Source organism: Xyrauchen texanus, chromosome 43, assembly GCF_025860055.1.
Source record: "Xyrauchen texanus isolate HMW12.3.18 chromosome 43, RBS_HiC_50CHRs, whole genome shotgun sequence".
In the NCBI taxonomy this organism is placed as follows: domain Eukaryota; kingdom Metazoa; phylum Chordata; class Actinopteri; order Cypriniformes; family Catostomidae; genus Xyrauchen; species Xyrauchen texanus.
The window spans coordinates 4,936,401-4,952,400 of NC_068318.1; the positions used below are offsets into that span (position 1 = coordinate 4,936,401).

The 16,000-nt window shown below is 38.6% G+C and overlaps 2 protein-coding genes across 2 annotated transcripts in view; both read left to right on the plus strand.

The window, feature by feature from the left end:
• LOC127635497 (zinc finger protein 16-like) overlaps nucleotides 1-7,471 on the plus strand; it is a 34,912-nt gene extending 27,441 nt beyond the window's left edge. The window contains exons 4-5 of the mRNA XM_052115587.1: nucleotides 2,291-3,097; nucleotides 3,321-7,471. Coding sequence (XP_051971547.1) covers nucleotides 2,291-3,097; nucleotides 3,321-4,399 — 1,886 coding nt within the window. The 3' untranslated portion in view covers nucleotides 4,400-7,471. The remainder of the gene's footprint in view (nucleotides 1-2,290; nucleotides 3,098-3,320) is intronic.
• LOC127635452 (gastrula zinc finger protein XlCGF52.1-like) overlaps nucleotides 2,379-16,000 on the plus strand; it is a 28,409-nt gene continuing 14,787 nt past the window's right edge. The window contains exon 1 of the mRNA XM_052115516.1: nucleotides 2,379-2,565. The gene's annotated coding sequence lies outside the window, so the exon portion shown is untranslated. The remainder of the gene's footprint in view (nucleotides 2,566-16,000) is intronic.

The following is a 16,000-nucleotide window of genomic DNA, read 5'->3' on the forward strand; positions in this document are numbered from 1 at the left end:
TCCAAGTTGTATGATCCGCCACTGATGTAGCTGCGTAGGGCCACAAGAACCTTCCTCACAAATTGTCAGAGCCCACACCTGCTATGGCCAACGAACCAACGGCCATGCCTGCCAGGGCCAACGTGCAAGCCTTGTCCATCCCGGAGCCAACGGTGCCAGCCTCGTCTGTCCCAGAGCCAGCATTACCAGCGTTGCCAGCCTCGTTCCTCCCAGAGCCAACGGTGCCAGCCTCGTTCATCCCAGAGTCAACATTGCCTACGTCGGCCGCCCATCACTGTTGTCTGCCTTGTGTTTTGTCTCTTTCATCTGTTCCCCATGGATTACACTTCCCATAATTCCCTGCCCTGATCACTTCCAGCTGTTTCTTATTGTCCTCACCTGTGTTTCATTTCCTCATTTACCCCTGTATATATAATGCCCTGATTTCTGTTCAGTCTTTGTGAGTTGTTGCTGTTTTTCCTACTGTTCATGTTCTTGTTTCCCATCGTGGATATTTTATTTTGTTCCTGTTTACCTGAAATTTTGTACTTGTTTATTTTTCAATAAACGCCTTAGCACCTTGATCCAGCTCTCATGACTTCCTTCCAGTTTGTTACAATATCTCTCACAGAGATGACACATATAGTCCTAGATGAAACCAACTACCTCATCTGTTGATGTTATTCTAGAACAGCTGGACACTGTTGGTTCTAGTGTATGGTCCATTTTGAACAGCTCCCTATGTAATGGCATTGTTCCTTCCTGCTTTAAGCAGGCAGAGATCCTGCCACTTCCTATTTTTTTTAAACCGCAAAGTCCTGGAGAAAATCGATTTCTCTCAGCTCTCTTCATTCTTAAATGAATAAAAAACAACAAAACAACAACATTTTAGATACATTTCAGTCTGGTTTGATCGTCACAGCACAAAGTCTAGACTAAGGTGACAAATGATTTACTGTTCATTTTGGATTCTTTTAGATCACATTCACATTGTAGATTTTAATTTTGCTCGATCTTAGTGCAGCTTTTGATACAGTAGATCAAGCTATCCTCCTAATACTAATTAATCTCATTTATTAACAACTGCAAGGAGACTGAATGGAACAAGGAAGTATTTCACTTGTCCTGGCCTCTCTTCAATGGTTACATTACAATACAGGATTCAATTTAAGGTTTGTTTTTAAAGTGGTTAATGGCTTAGCTCCATCTTATATTTTGGACCTCCTTGGACATTATCATTCCTCCAGGACTCTCAGATTCTCTGATAAACTTCTCTAATGTACACCATGCACATACATCAAGTTCAAAGGAGATTGTGCCTTATCTTGTGTGTTTTAGTTTTTGTGCTGTATTGCATTGTTTTATATGATATGCACTTTGTTTTTAAATGTGCTTAAATAAATTGACCTTGACCTCCTGATGAATCTAGTGTTGATTGTGATGTCACACCAGTACAACAGGAGGCGCTATGAAGCTCTTTAGTGTGCCGGTAAACTCACTAAAGAAAGAAAGAAAGGAGCTCACAGTTTGAACACTCCGCTGGTGTGTGTTTATATTTCAGTGTTTATAGTTCTGTGTAGAGTTCGGTGTTTTTAGTTCAGATGATGAAGATGAGTTTACAGGTGGATTGATGTGTTGTAAATCAGTATTACGTGTTTCAAATCTTCGTGAAGAATCTAGTGTTGATGGTGTTTCACTCCACCACAGCAGGAGGCGCTATGAAGCTCTTTAGTTCCCCGGTAAACTCACTACAGAAAGAGAAAGCTCACAGTTTGAACAAATATAGGCCGCATCGAGGCTGTCTCGATTTATATATATATACACACACACACACATGTTTGGTTTCCATGTTTTATGGGGACTTTCCATAGACATAATGGTTTTTATACTGTACAAACTTTATATTCTATCCCCTAAACCTAACCCTACCCCTAAACCTAACCCTCACAGAAAACTTTCTGTATTTTTACATTTTCAAAAAACATAATTTAGTATGATTTATAAGCTGTTTTCCTCATGGGGACCGGCAAAATGTCCCCACAAGGTCAAAAATTTTGGGTTTTACTATCCTTATGGGGACATTTGGTCCCCACAAAGTGATAAATACACGCTCACACACACACACAAATAAATGAAACGAGACAGCCTCGATGACGTATGCGGCTGAGTAATGCGACCTCCGGAGGACGCATACTTCCAAACGAGACGCAATTGAGTGTGTTTATAGTTCAGATGTTTAACATTAGTTTGCAGGTGGATTTGATGTGTTGTAAATCAGTAGTATGTGTTTGTATCCTCCTGATGAATCTAGTGTTGATTGTGTTTCACTCCAGTACAGCAGGAGGCGCTATGAAGCTCTTTAGTGTGCCGGTAAACCCAAGAAAGAAAGAAGAGCTCACAGCTCGAACACACAGCCGGTGTGTTTTTATAGTTCAGATGTTTAAGATGAGTTTGCAGGTGGACTTGATGTGTTGTAAATCAGTAGGAACTGATCTGTCCATGCTGGATATCGATGATTTGATGACAGAAATCTCTCAGCTGAAGAAAGAGGTGGCGTTACTGGAGGCAAAGCTGAGAGAAAGAGAGGTTTGTACAGGTCCAACACTGAGTCAGACAGCCGTTCAAAATATAAATCAGTGTGATTGTGTTTGTCAGGTTTCAGATCAGAGATCCAAAGACACACAGGACTCCGAGCTCAGCCTCACTTTACTCTGTTATACTGACTCTCAGGAGAGTGTGTGTGACAGTAATCAGGGTGATCAAACCCCCACAGAGTCTCTGGCTTCTGTCTGTAACACTGCTGGAGAACAGCAGATGCTCAAGATACCATTGAAGATGTGTTCAGTGAAGCTGATGGACTGCAGGAACCTCATGAAGATTAAACGAGAACCCACAGCACAGGAACAACACACTGATGAAGATGATGATGATTTTAAAACCACAGCACAGGAACAACACACTGATGATGATGAAACCACATTACACAAACACAATGATGATGATGATGATGATCATGAAACCACATTACACAAACACACTGATGATGATGATGATGATGATTTTAAAACTACAGCAGTGGAACAACATATGAGTGATGAAGTTGATTTTATTTCTTCAGGTATGTTTTTTTTAGTTTTTAACTTTTTGTAATATTTGACACACTTTAGATCTTTTTAAAAATGCAGTGTAAGTTATCTAGCATCCTTTGTGTGCTGATGCAACTTGGTTTGATATTATGTATCTAATGCAGCATTCAGACATTTGTCAGTGTCCAAATAGTTTATAAACTGTTTCTATGATAAGTACTGTTTTACCATTACTTACTGTTATATTCCTTTCAGATACAAACAGTGGTCCATCTGATGGAGAAACAGCTTCTACATCAAAACAGCATCTTTCCTGCAAAATTTGTGAGCGGACATTCACTACAAAAGGACGTTTAGTCAGACATGAGAGAAGACACAAAGAGCAGAAAGTCTTCAAATGTAAGAGATGTGAGAGCAGCTTTTCTACCTTCAAAGAGAGGAACCGTCATTCAGCAGTGCACAAAGTAAAGCAGGAGATCCCCTGTGAGCAGTGTGGGAAGGTTTTCCTTACAACTTCTAATCTGAAAGTTCACATGAAGTCACACAGTGAGGAAAAGCCTTTCAGCTGCAGTGAGTGTGACAAGTGTTTTAGAACTAAAGGAAATCTTGATATTCATAAGAGAATACACACGGGGGAGAAACCGTACAAGTGTCCTCACTGTGAGAAGAGATTCTCCCACAAGTATCATATGACATCACATGTCCGTTTGCACACCAATGAGAGGCCGTATCAGTGCAAAGAATGTGACAAAACCTTTAAACAATTATTTTGTCTAAAGACACATCAGAAAATCCACTCTGGGGAGAAACCCTATCAATGCTCACACTGTGATCGACGTTTCCGTCAGAAATCTGATCTGAAACGTCATGAAAGTAGACAATCTGGGGAGAAACCCTTTCAATGCTCACTCTGTGACAAGCGTTACCATCTTGAGTCTGACATGAAATATCATGAAAAAAGACACTATGGAGAGAAACGTTACCTCTGCTCTTACTGTGGGAAGAGATTTTATGTACCATCTGAATTAATAGTTCATCAGAGAGTGCATACGGAGGAAAAGCTGTATCACTGTAGCGTTTGTGGGAAGAGTTTCAATCAAAATGTTCTCTTACTAAAGCACAAGAGAACACATAGTGGAGAAAGACCTTTCAAATGCATTCAGTGTGACAAGACGTTTACCCGATCAGATAACCTGAAAACCCACCAGAGAGTGCATACAGGAGAGAAACCTTACAGCTGCTCCATCTGCAGGAAATCATTTGTTTTTTCAGCTAGTTTATATACTCATCAGAAGACACACGCTAGAGATCAAACTGCCCTGAAATCATCCTAGTGTTTTCAGGCATCAACATTAAATCGCAATTACATTATCGAAGGCAATTTTTGTCATAATCATGCAGCCCTAAAGTTAACTCCCAAAAAACTGATCAGAAGTCAAATAATTTTTATTTGGATGGCACTGTTCACAATGCACACATTGTTTCAAAGCGTCTTTATTGGAACATCATACTGTAATGTCTTAAATCCTCCAGCTCTATAGAGAATCATGCTTTAATGTCTTAATTTTTACTGCCCCAGTGAGCAAGCCAAAGGTGACTGTGGTGAAGAAAAATACTCAAACTCTCCATGCTACTGGAGAGAGAAAAACCCCTGCAAAAAATCTAGACTGAGCTGGTGGAGCTAGTTCCCCTCTTGTCTATTCAGCATGAACATAATGGCAATTAATTAGCCATGTCTAATTCCAGTCATGTATTAAGTATAAAGCAATGCAAAATGGTGCAGGTGAGCATCATTGTTCACCATGTTCCCTTACCTGAAATGTCATAATTTTTTCTGAAGTCTCTTAGATCGTTAAAGGATGAGTGCATGTGTATATTAACAAACTCAAAAACGTATTTTATCTTTAAAGTGATGAAAGAGAAACAACCATTTAAATGTCAGAAATAACTTTTATATGACAAAATTATTGTAGTTATTAAGCATTTCTTAGGATGGATATGGTCTGGATGTAATGTATTTTTGCATCCATTTAAGGAATACAATTATTTATGTGAAGCACTGTCCTTTTCTCCTTTCTTTGTTTCCTAATGTTTGTTTCCAAGTCCTAGGGAATTTTATGTTCATTCACCTTGGCAATTATCAAACCGCTAATTAAGAAGCCACAACTTAATCCTGGAGAACTTGCTAATTATAGACCGATTTCAAATCTCTCGTTTATGTCAAAAATACTAGAAAAGGTAGTATCCTCCCAAATATGTTAATTTCTACAGAGAAATAGTATATATATGAAGAATTTCAATCAGGATTTAGGCCTCATCAAAGTACAGAGACTGCACTTATCAGAGTTACAAATGACTTGCTCTTATCATCTGATCGCGGCTGCATTTCTCTTCTAGTGCTTTTAGATCTTAGTGCTGCATTCGACACGATAGATCACGACATTCTCTTGAATAGGCTGGAGAATTATGTTGGAATTTGTGGAGTGGCATTAGCATGGTTTAGGTCATATTTAGCAGACTGCTACCACTTTGTCTATGTAAATGAGGAATTGTCAAACCAAACAAAAGTAAAATATGGAGTACCACAGGGATCAGTTTTAGGGCCTCTGCTTTGCGCCATGTATATGCTTCACCTGGGAGATATTATCAGGAATCGTGGAATAAGTTTCCACTGCTATGCTGACGATACACAACTTTATATTTCTTCAAAACCTGATGAGATTTCACAATTCTCAAAGTTAGCAGAGTGTATCAATGAAATAAAAGATTGGATGGCCAGAAATTTCCTTCTACTCAATTCTGACAAAACAGAGGTTCTAGTTATTGGACCAAAAAACTCTAAAAATAAGCCACTAAAATATAATTTGACTCTAGATGGATGTACTGTTACAACATCTTCAACAGCGAAGAACTTAGGTGTTATATTTGATACCAATCTGTCCTTTGAAAATCAAATTACAAATGTTTGTAAAACAGCATTCTTCCACCTAAGAAATATAGCTAAATTAAGGCATATGCTCTCGGTTGCTGATGCCGAAAAACTAATTCATGCGTTCATGACCTCAAGACTAGATTATTGTAATGCATTACTGGGAGGATGTCCAGCAAGATCAATAAATAAACTCAAAATGCAGCAGCCAGAATGCTGACGAGAACCAAGAAATATGATCATATTAGCCCCATTTTATCATCGCTACATTGGCTACCCGTTAAATTCCGTATTGATTTTAAAATTCTGTTAACTACGTACAAAGCTTTGAATGGTCTAGCTCCGCAGTACTTAAGTGATCTTCTACCACGCTATATTCCATCACGTTCATTACGATCACAAAATTCTGGCCTATTAATAGTTCCTAGAATATCAAAATCCACTAAAAGAGGAAGATCATTTTCATATTTGGCTCCTAAACTATGGAATAGTCTCCCAAACACTGTTCGAGATGCAGACACACTCTCTCAGTTTAAGTCTAGACTAAAGACTCATCTATTTAGCCAGGCATACACCTAATTTATCCTCCAACCCACAATTAGGCTGCTTTAGTTGGGTCTGCCGGAACCAGAAACCAGAAACATTGAGCATGATCTCTATCTCTGCAATAAATTGAATGGCATCTACGCTTACATCTTTTTATTTGTTTCCCTGTCTCAACCTCGGGACTCCTATCCTGAGGTCACCAGAACCGGCTGGATCCAGCACAATTCCTGCTTCATGTTGGACTCCACTGCTACATGTCGCAGAACGATGATAACTAAATGCAGCCGGTGCCAGCCAAACATCACTTCAATCTATTATGACGGACTTCAGAGGATGAAATGATGCCAACTCCAACCTGCATCACCTCGGTCTATTTATGGACTACGATCTTGAAATGAAATGCTTAGACTAACTATTGCCAACAAAAGCCTTCATCAGCCAATTAACAAGGACAATTGCATCTATGTGAACTTCTGCAATTAATCAAGATGGACTTCAAAGACTGTGGTCATTAATCTTACAGTTCAAACACAATCGATATTTAATCACTGACCCTTAACACTTTTTTAAACCATGATTTTACCTATACATAATTAATATTTACATTACATTCATAATGTTAGCCAGAGGGGAACTGGCCCCCACAGTGAGTCTGGTTTCTCCCAAGGTTATTTTTCTCCATTAATCTACATCTTATGGAGTTTTGTGTTCCTTGCCACAGTCGCCTACAGCTTGCTCACTGGGGTTATTAATACAATTATCATTTAATTATTTTTAAACACTATTAAAAATCGTATTTTGTCTAGATTACACAATGATGATTAATCGACTTTATAGACATTACAGTTTTATCGTCTGTTAATGCTGATATTCTGTAAAGCTGCTTTGAAACGATGTGTGTTGTGAAAGGCGCTATACAAATAAAATTTACTTGACTTGACTTGACTAGACCTGGTGTGTAATCATTATGAAATTACACTTTTTTTTTTCAGCTGATGGTTATCGCTGGCCTTGACGTTCATTCACAGGCTCCTCCGTTTTCTGTCAGGTTACTCTATAACTAACTTTTTTGTAAACAAAACCTGATAAAAATGTTATGCATGTGTCATTATTAATTCAAGCCAATATATGAATAATATCTGCCGCCAAAAGCTCAACTGATTCAGCTGAGAATGTGATGTTGATCACATCACACTGGAGTCAGCTGGATTATTCACTGGAGTTTTATGTTTCTTTTTGATAAATGACCAATTGGTTAAAAGGATGGAAGGGTCATTGTCATGTCCGTCAGGTAAAGCACATATGCTGTGTGTGATAAAAGTTGTTTGTCTATGCTAACATTTCAAGGTCTGTTATAAATATATTTGGAATTCAATGGATTGAGAATCACAGTATTCACTATATCTACATTTTGATTCTAAAGTCATATTGCCGAAGTAATGGATTGAATTGGTTCACTGGAGTGTTAGCCTATGGTTTACAATGATCACTTATTCACAATTTTCCTGAGTAACCACTGGGTGGCGCCATGATGATTGCAATTTTCTGTTTTGTATTTCTGGTCTCCAGACGGCAAGTAAAAACTACCAATATGAGTGATCCAGAGGAGAAAAACAAAAGAAATATTTAAGTGTTGCTTGGTGTGAAAATTTATTTCAGGCTGAATGTGTGCTGTTGTTGGCTGTCATAACTCTGATTAATTTATGACATCAACGTAACTAACCTCAGACTATAGAACCTGTCTATATATGTATATATATAACTGTCATCTTGACTCTGAGTTTTTTTTTTTAGCATTTTTACAAATGTAATACCTTAAACACTTTAAACACTTAGAGTCACTTTAAATGATGGCAGGTGTGTAATGACTTCTATTTAACATGAGTTTGAATGTGATTGGTTAATTCTGAACACAGCCACATCCCCAGTTATAAGAGAGTGTGCACACTTATAAAACCAGGTTATTGTAAGGTTTTTCATTTTCATTTTTCCCCCACGAAGATTTCAGATTTTTTTTTCGATTGAATTGTTCATGTTATAGGTCACATTAAAAGTGGAAAAAGTTTTTTATCTTATTTTTTAAATAAAAAAAAATAATAATTTGTTAAATTTATCTTTGTCTCATTCTTTTACATCACAAAAACCTGGCATTTTAGACTTTTTATATCCACTGTAAGTTTGACAGTTTGACCCAGTCTGGCTATTCTCTGTTGACAAGGCAATTTTAGTAATACATGAGTCACAGTGGTGAAGTGGTGATTTTGTTCTGTCATTAAAGTTTGTTAAAATGCACAAGCACACCAACCCACGTCGATCGCTCATCTCAGCCAGTCCTGGGGAAAGAAGTTGAAGTCAAGCGAAAGAGATAAGAGAGAAGAGACAGGAGATACCATGTGCCAGTTTCACTATGTTGTCAACAAAGCATGTTTAGAATAATAATAATAATTGTAAGATGATATATGCAGAAGAATTCGAGCAACATGATTATAATCTATGAAAAAAACCTAGCCTTTCAGCTTGGATGTTTCAACATTGTAAATCAAGGGCCTTCACAAGAACCCCCACACATTTACACCAGGCTGTTCTGTGTAAGGTTACAAGGACCATCAGATTTGCAGAACTCTAAGATATTTCATCTTAATCTAGCCTTGCTAGATAATGGTGAAAATCACTCTGAACTGTGGTAATGTTTGTACCTGACAAATGAATGATAATAGACTGATGGACCTCTTTAAAATGTGTGTAAAATGTGTGTGATGTGCAATCACCTATAATTGATAAATATAATCTTTAATTTTGTATGATTCATCTCATTCTACTAAGAATGGTTACTATAAGGCTTAACTTGATAAAATACAATGATGTGTAAAACTAATTAAATTTATAACCAGAGATTTTCATGTTTTGTTACCTACACGTATAACATCCATGAAAATTTCAGTTCAAATAGTTACAAAAAGGAAGAACTCTCTTCATCTTCGTCTCTTCGCTCTTCTTCTCTTGCCTCTGGCATCTCGGTCTCTTCATCCCTCTCTTCACTCTTCTTCGGCCTGCACGTGCTTTGTCTGGTCACTCCGCTGACTGCCAGGTCCTCCCAAGTGAGATCCATGGAATCTCGGGACTCGATGTCACGAGAAGGAGTGAGAAGTCCTCGCTTCACAGCTAACCTCACCATTCATACAAACAATAAATTCGTTCACACAGAGATCAAAACATCAACAGAACGAACTTTCGACCAAGAACCAAGCCACAAAAACAACGCAAGGAAACACCACAAAGACAAGCAAGTACATCTCCAATATTGTGCTCAAAGTGCTGGTGTATTAATCAAATAATTTGGGTAATCCGATAGCAAATCAATGTAGACTCGAAGGATAAATGGTTCTTAAGGTATTGTCAACAGACTCCGTAAAGTTCATCTTCACTGTACTGATCAGTTATTTCACATTCTGCCACTTTTCACCAACCTGTCTCATGTATATATGTGTTAGATTAGATTTATGTTTAGAATAGTTATAAAGTTTGTCTGTATTCAAAGATGATTCGACTGTGGTATATTTTGATAAATAATCTCATCCCTGTTTCTAAAAGATTTCGCTTCAACACTGTACCTAAATACGTGTGATATCATTTTCAATAAGCCATGAGAATAATATTACTCCAAAAAGTGAATTAATCATAATTCCCTTATTAAAGCTAATTCCTTCCAGTAGAAATTGTAAGCGGATACAACGAGACGTTGTATTATGAGTTCAATGGTGGAGAATCTATTAAAACAAATAATAATGTTATTTGTCATTTATCTAATTATAATGGTAATTGAATGCGACTAATTCCGTTATACATTTCATTACCTAATAAGGACAGTTTAATTTAGTTCATAGCTCACATATTTCAAGACCCTAAATTCCCTCCTAAATATCGCATTTCCTAAATACCCTACATAACTGATCCCGTCCACATCTCTAAATTTTATATGTAATTCCCTGCATAAGTTACCAAACTTTTAAAAATAACAATAATAATTGTTAGCAACTGCCATATTTTGTGTTTAACATATTAACTTTATGGTCCTTTTCAAACAAAGAAAACAATATGTTGATATTAGTATTAGCTTAGATTATCAATATTGCATTATTGCACTTAATGAGGTATTTCTGTGCAAATTGAATTCACACTTAATTGGGATGTAAGGCCATTGTCAACCACTTAATCTCTCGTTCAGTTCAAGGCCCATTCTCTGTGATGTGCGCTTGAAACTCTTAAATAAATTTGTACTGTAAGTAAAGTTTCCCTATTTTCTAATTTGAGTGTTTTGTGTGGTAAACTAAATTCTCTATCTCCTGTAGACACCGATAGACAGCAGTATGTGAAGCAACCGGAAGTGCTCTGGTGGACATTTTACTATTCCCTGTTGACAGAGGGCATCAACCGCCAATGGATGAAACTCTCAAGATGACCCGATGTGCTGCGTTTGACTGCAAAATATTGTTCAATGAAGGATGTGGCAAAAGTGCCCAAAAGTTGTAATCTATACAGACTATGTACATATTAAGCACAAATGAGTCTGTTAGAAATATGAAATTGTACATGCTGTTCTGCTCTGTGTGTCTTTGTTTTCTATGTATGTGTGTTCAGTTAACCCCAGATGCACACCACACGCCTCAGGGTGTGCATGGTATAGTAGCAATATATTTAGCAATTGCTGACTGTTCCTCTTTGCTCTCTTCCTCTTTATGATGTTCCATATTCCATGAATCATACTTATTTTTGTGAGTTGAACAGGTCATACTTATTTTTGTGAGGTGAACAGGGTCAGCCATAGGGCAGAACGTCTGAGGCATCTGTATATGGTCCTGTTCCTGTGTCACTCCAATGTACTCAGTTTCTCCCCCTTGATCCTTGTTGTCACTTTTCTATTGGCTGTTCTTTGTCCCTTTGTCTTATGAAGAATATAAAAAAACATGCTTGCTGTAATAAACATTAAGTAGATAGAATATAGACACGGTGTATGTTGTCGTTCCTTCTGCTCCTTCGCGAAGTCTTCAGAGACTCAGACTCATGACTGCACCTCACTGGGCATGAACATAGAAAGACGGGACCAGGGAATTGGAGATCGTGAATAGATCTAAAATATTCCTAACAGTTCTGGGGGCTCGTCCGGGATATCCCACAAACAGGTAAGGTCAATTTTTGACAACTTTATGTTGGCCTGTTTGTTGGGGTATCTCTGAACTATAGTGTGTGCATTTGGTGGATTCCCTTTAAGGGAAGCTCATAGCTCTGCCAGGCTGCAGAAAGGGAACTGATCATTCCAGCTTGACCAAGTGCACAATAAATTGGATATAAATCATTGTTTAAAAAAAAAAAAAAAAAAAAAAATATATATATATATATATATATATATATATATATATATATATATATATATATATATATATAACAAACAGTGCTTCTACATGCCCAGTCCAGCAGGTGTTAGAACTGTGTGTTTGAAGAACATGTGTGTTTGAAGAAATATTATTGATACCATAGAATTTCAAAAAAAATTTGAATGTGTGTTTGAAGAATTATTGATACTATATAAACAAGAATTTCTAAAACTTTTGAACAGGAATGGGGGAAAACTAAGTCGTCCCCTGCCAGGGGAATTACCAAAGGCTTTTATGTTCAGAAATAATCAAGGGTTATACCTTATTTTACTAACACGGTAATACTGCAGTGTTTTAGTTCACTATACAGTTTTAGATGACAATATATATGTTTAAGCTCTGATACATAGTCACACCTCGATAGTTCAAATTGATAAAAATGCAAGTACAACTTGGCACTCAAGTAATAACATTTTCATTAGATAAATAGAATCAAAAACCGCTGTTGGCATGGTTGCAGATCAGAGGGCCCCTGGTTTTCAACACAATGCCAATATGCAAAGAAGAACATGATAAAAGGATAGACGGTCTGAAAGGAATAAACACCTACTGACCCATTCCAATTTCGGAGGGGAAAAATACAATTGATTGTGACTAAGCCATCAAATTACACAAGTTGAATTACTTTTGAATTAACACTACACCAAGCCTTTCCATTTATACGTGCACGAAAGCGGGGGCACCGCGGCAGCGATCCTCGCACAGGCCTATGGGGGTCCATATTGGCCTGTTGCCTACCTGTCCAAAACACTCGATACAGTTGCTAGGGGCCTGCCTGCGTGTCTGCGTGCAGTGGCTGCCACAGCATTGATGGTTCAGGACGCTGGGCGCATAGTATTTTCTCACACACCCTTACCGTCCACACCCTACACCAGGTAAGAGTGATCTTGCAAAACCTCATGACCCAACACATGATGGCACAACGAAGAAGCGGATATGAGGCTACCCTTCTCGCAACAGCTAATTTAACTATTACTTCCTCGTCAACAACACATGGCCCTACACTATGTTTGCACAAAATGCTAACAAAGGGGGCATTTGACGACAAACATGATTGCAGACCAAACCTCTTGCAGACCGGATGTTTCTACGTCCACTCTGGAGGAGGGGGATTATTGGTATATAGACAGATCATGTTCAAAACCGTACCATAATTGAGGCATACCTGTTACCGTACAAATCAGCACAGGCGGCAGAACTGTTTGCACTAATAAGAGCGTGTCAATTGGCAAAGGGCAAAATTATTAATATCTACACCAATTCCAAATACGCATTTGGGGTAGTACATGATTTTGCTAAATTATGGTGTAAGCCCGTTTATCGGTCCAATGACGGTCTCCGATAATACGGGTGAAGGTCTCTGCGCGTTACTGTCTTTCTTGTTACGCAACACAACAATATTAAATGAAATACATTTTCTCTTATGTATTACCTCGTTATTTCATCTGACTCCATAAATGAAAAAGGTTTCTGAGCATCATTAAAAGTGAGCGAACGTTTGATTATTCTTTTAACTCCTTTAACTATATTTTACCCGTTTAGATTAAGAAAATATGTCACTTTGAGGTCCTCGCGTGTTTTTCTCTACACCGCAGGTCTCACGATCACAAGTGGCCAGTATTGGATCATCAAACAGAGGTAATTGCTATATACCTGAGATCGGTCACATTCACGTTCACACAATCAAAGATACTTCAGTATAGCCCCCATGGAATTGCATACACTTGAATGTAACTTAACGTTTTCTTCAGTAGAGGTCACGGCCACTATTACAGATGTAAGTTGACCAACATAACTTCTCTTGTAATAGCTTTGGATTGTCCATGCGTGGTTTCCCACGTACACTTATCTGGAGAAACATCAAATTAAAACAGAGGTAAGACACACCCGAATTTAGATTGGTCAAGCAGCGTTTGCTGTTCTAAACGGAAATTCCCTTTTTGTCTTTGCAAACCAAGTACACTTGAATCGATGCCAAATATTAGTCGTCACTAATCTGACGCAGACTTGCAGTAACATACGAATCTGTTTGGGAAACACAATGTCAGAGTCAGTCAGAATAAAATCAAATGTTGACAATTTATTTATCAGGTAACATAATCAATTCATCAGTTCCAATTAGACAGTGATAAGTCAAAGTTAGACATTTTATCAAAACATAAGGTATTCGAATTGCAATCACCTGATATAAATTACAAACAGTAAACTGTTTGGGATCGTCTGATTACAGAGAACCCTGAGCAATGTGTCACATCTCCTTAAATACCCAGATAATTCAATATGCTTACCAAATGGTGGTGTCTGTCATTATAATTAGATTTTGGTCCCTGTTGAGGGGATTCCTGTAGATTTACATACAGGAGGTATGGAGGATCTGGGGGAGGGCACACCTTTAAGGGGCACACCACAGTTCATATTTTATTACTACTTTTTGCTTTTCATTATGGCTGGGAGGATGAGACCAGTTTACCAGGCGCACTGAGACACTTTAAATGATACCAAACATTTTATAGTTACTTTTTTGTACACACTTCACATTGCATAGGTTTTTAGTGAGCTTTAAGTGAGGAGGAGGAGTGAGATGAAGAGACTTTAGAAGGGAGGTGTTAGCTGCACAGTTTGTTGCATCTTGGATGTTGCTGTTAGAGAGTTCAGATGTTAATTCTCATGAGAGCCTTTTGTTTTCTCGAGGAGTAGCACAGACTCACTGGCACCCGCCTTACAATGGGAAGCAAGAAACTTCGAGACCGTAGAGGGTAAACCGAATTCACATCAGAATTTGGTTTCAGAGCTGCTAAAAGCAGCACAGCTACCAACAAAACTAGCTGTGATCAAAGTAGCAGGTCATGCTCCGGGGCAGGCAAAGGAGGCTCAAGGAAACAGGTTAGTGGATGAAGTAGCTAAATGGGCAGCGAAAGAAGTAATAAATAGCCCACATGGAACAGAGGAGGGTGGGAGGCACTTGATAATCAGTGCTTTGGTTCAAGATTTAGATATCAAAGTGTTACAGAAAAATCCCACAGATACAGACATCGCCCACTGGGAAGATCAGGGGGTGAAAAACAGCCCAGACGGATTCCTTAGAGACCGGCAGGGCCGGCTGGCCCTGCCAAAAACAGCGACAGTAACACTCTGTAGGCATTACCATGGGCTCTCACATGTGTCAAAACAGAAAGTATTTGACGCTATAAACCGAGAATATTGCATACATGCAGTTAAGGCAACCGTAACTTCAATCTTAGACTCGTGTCTGACGTGCGCTCGAAACTACCCACATAAGCATGCACTGCATCAAAACTTACCACATCCTGAGTTGCCTTTTCAACATCTCCAAATTGATTTCACTCACATGCGAGCATGCAGGAACTTGAAACTACTCCTTGTAATAGTAGATAGATTCTCAAAATGGACTGAAGCATTCCCGTGCACGAGGGAAAATGCAAAAACAGTAGTAAAAGTACTGGCAAAGGAAATAATTCCTCGTTTTGGCATACCAACAGTAATAGAGAGTGACAACGGTACCCCGTTCGCATCAAAAGTGACGCAACTCCTGGCAAAGGAGCTCAGTATTAATTGCCGTTTCCACATCCCATACCACCCGCAGTTGGCAGGGGTGGTGGAACGAACAAACTGTACGCTAAAAGAACGATTGAACAAAGCATGTGCAGAGATAGGTAGGAACTGCGTAGATGTGCTTCCTGCTGTTCTCACAGAACTCAGGATGACACCATCTAATATAACCAAACTGTTGCCATTTGAAATACTAATGGGCAGGCCTTTCCCGACCCCGTGGGTCAGAGGCCGTGCTGGCTTTCTCTCCACAGGTGACACGGAGGTGGTGATTGAGGAATACGTGGACTCCTTAGTGAAAACATTGAATGGTATTAATGGTGATGTCTCTCTTTCTCTCCCCTTACCAGAACACAAGCCTACTCACCCATTTGTTCCAAATCAGCAGGTCCTTATCTTAAGATTGAAACCAACAAAGACTGGGTAACCTCGATACCAGGGTCCGGCAATGGTCATAG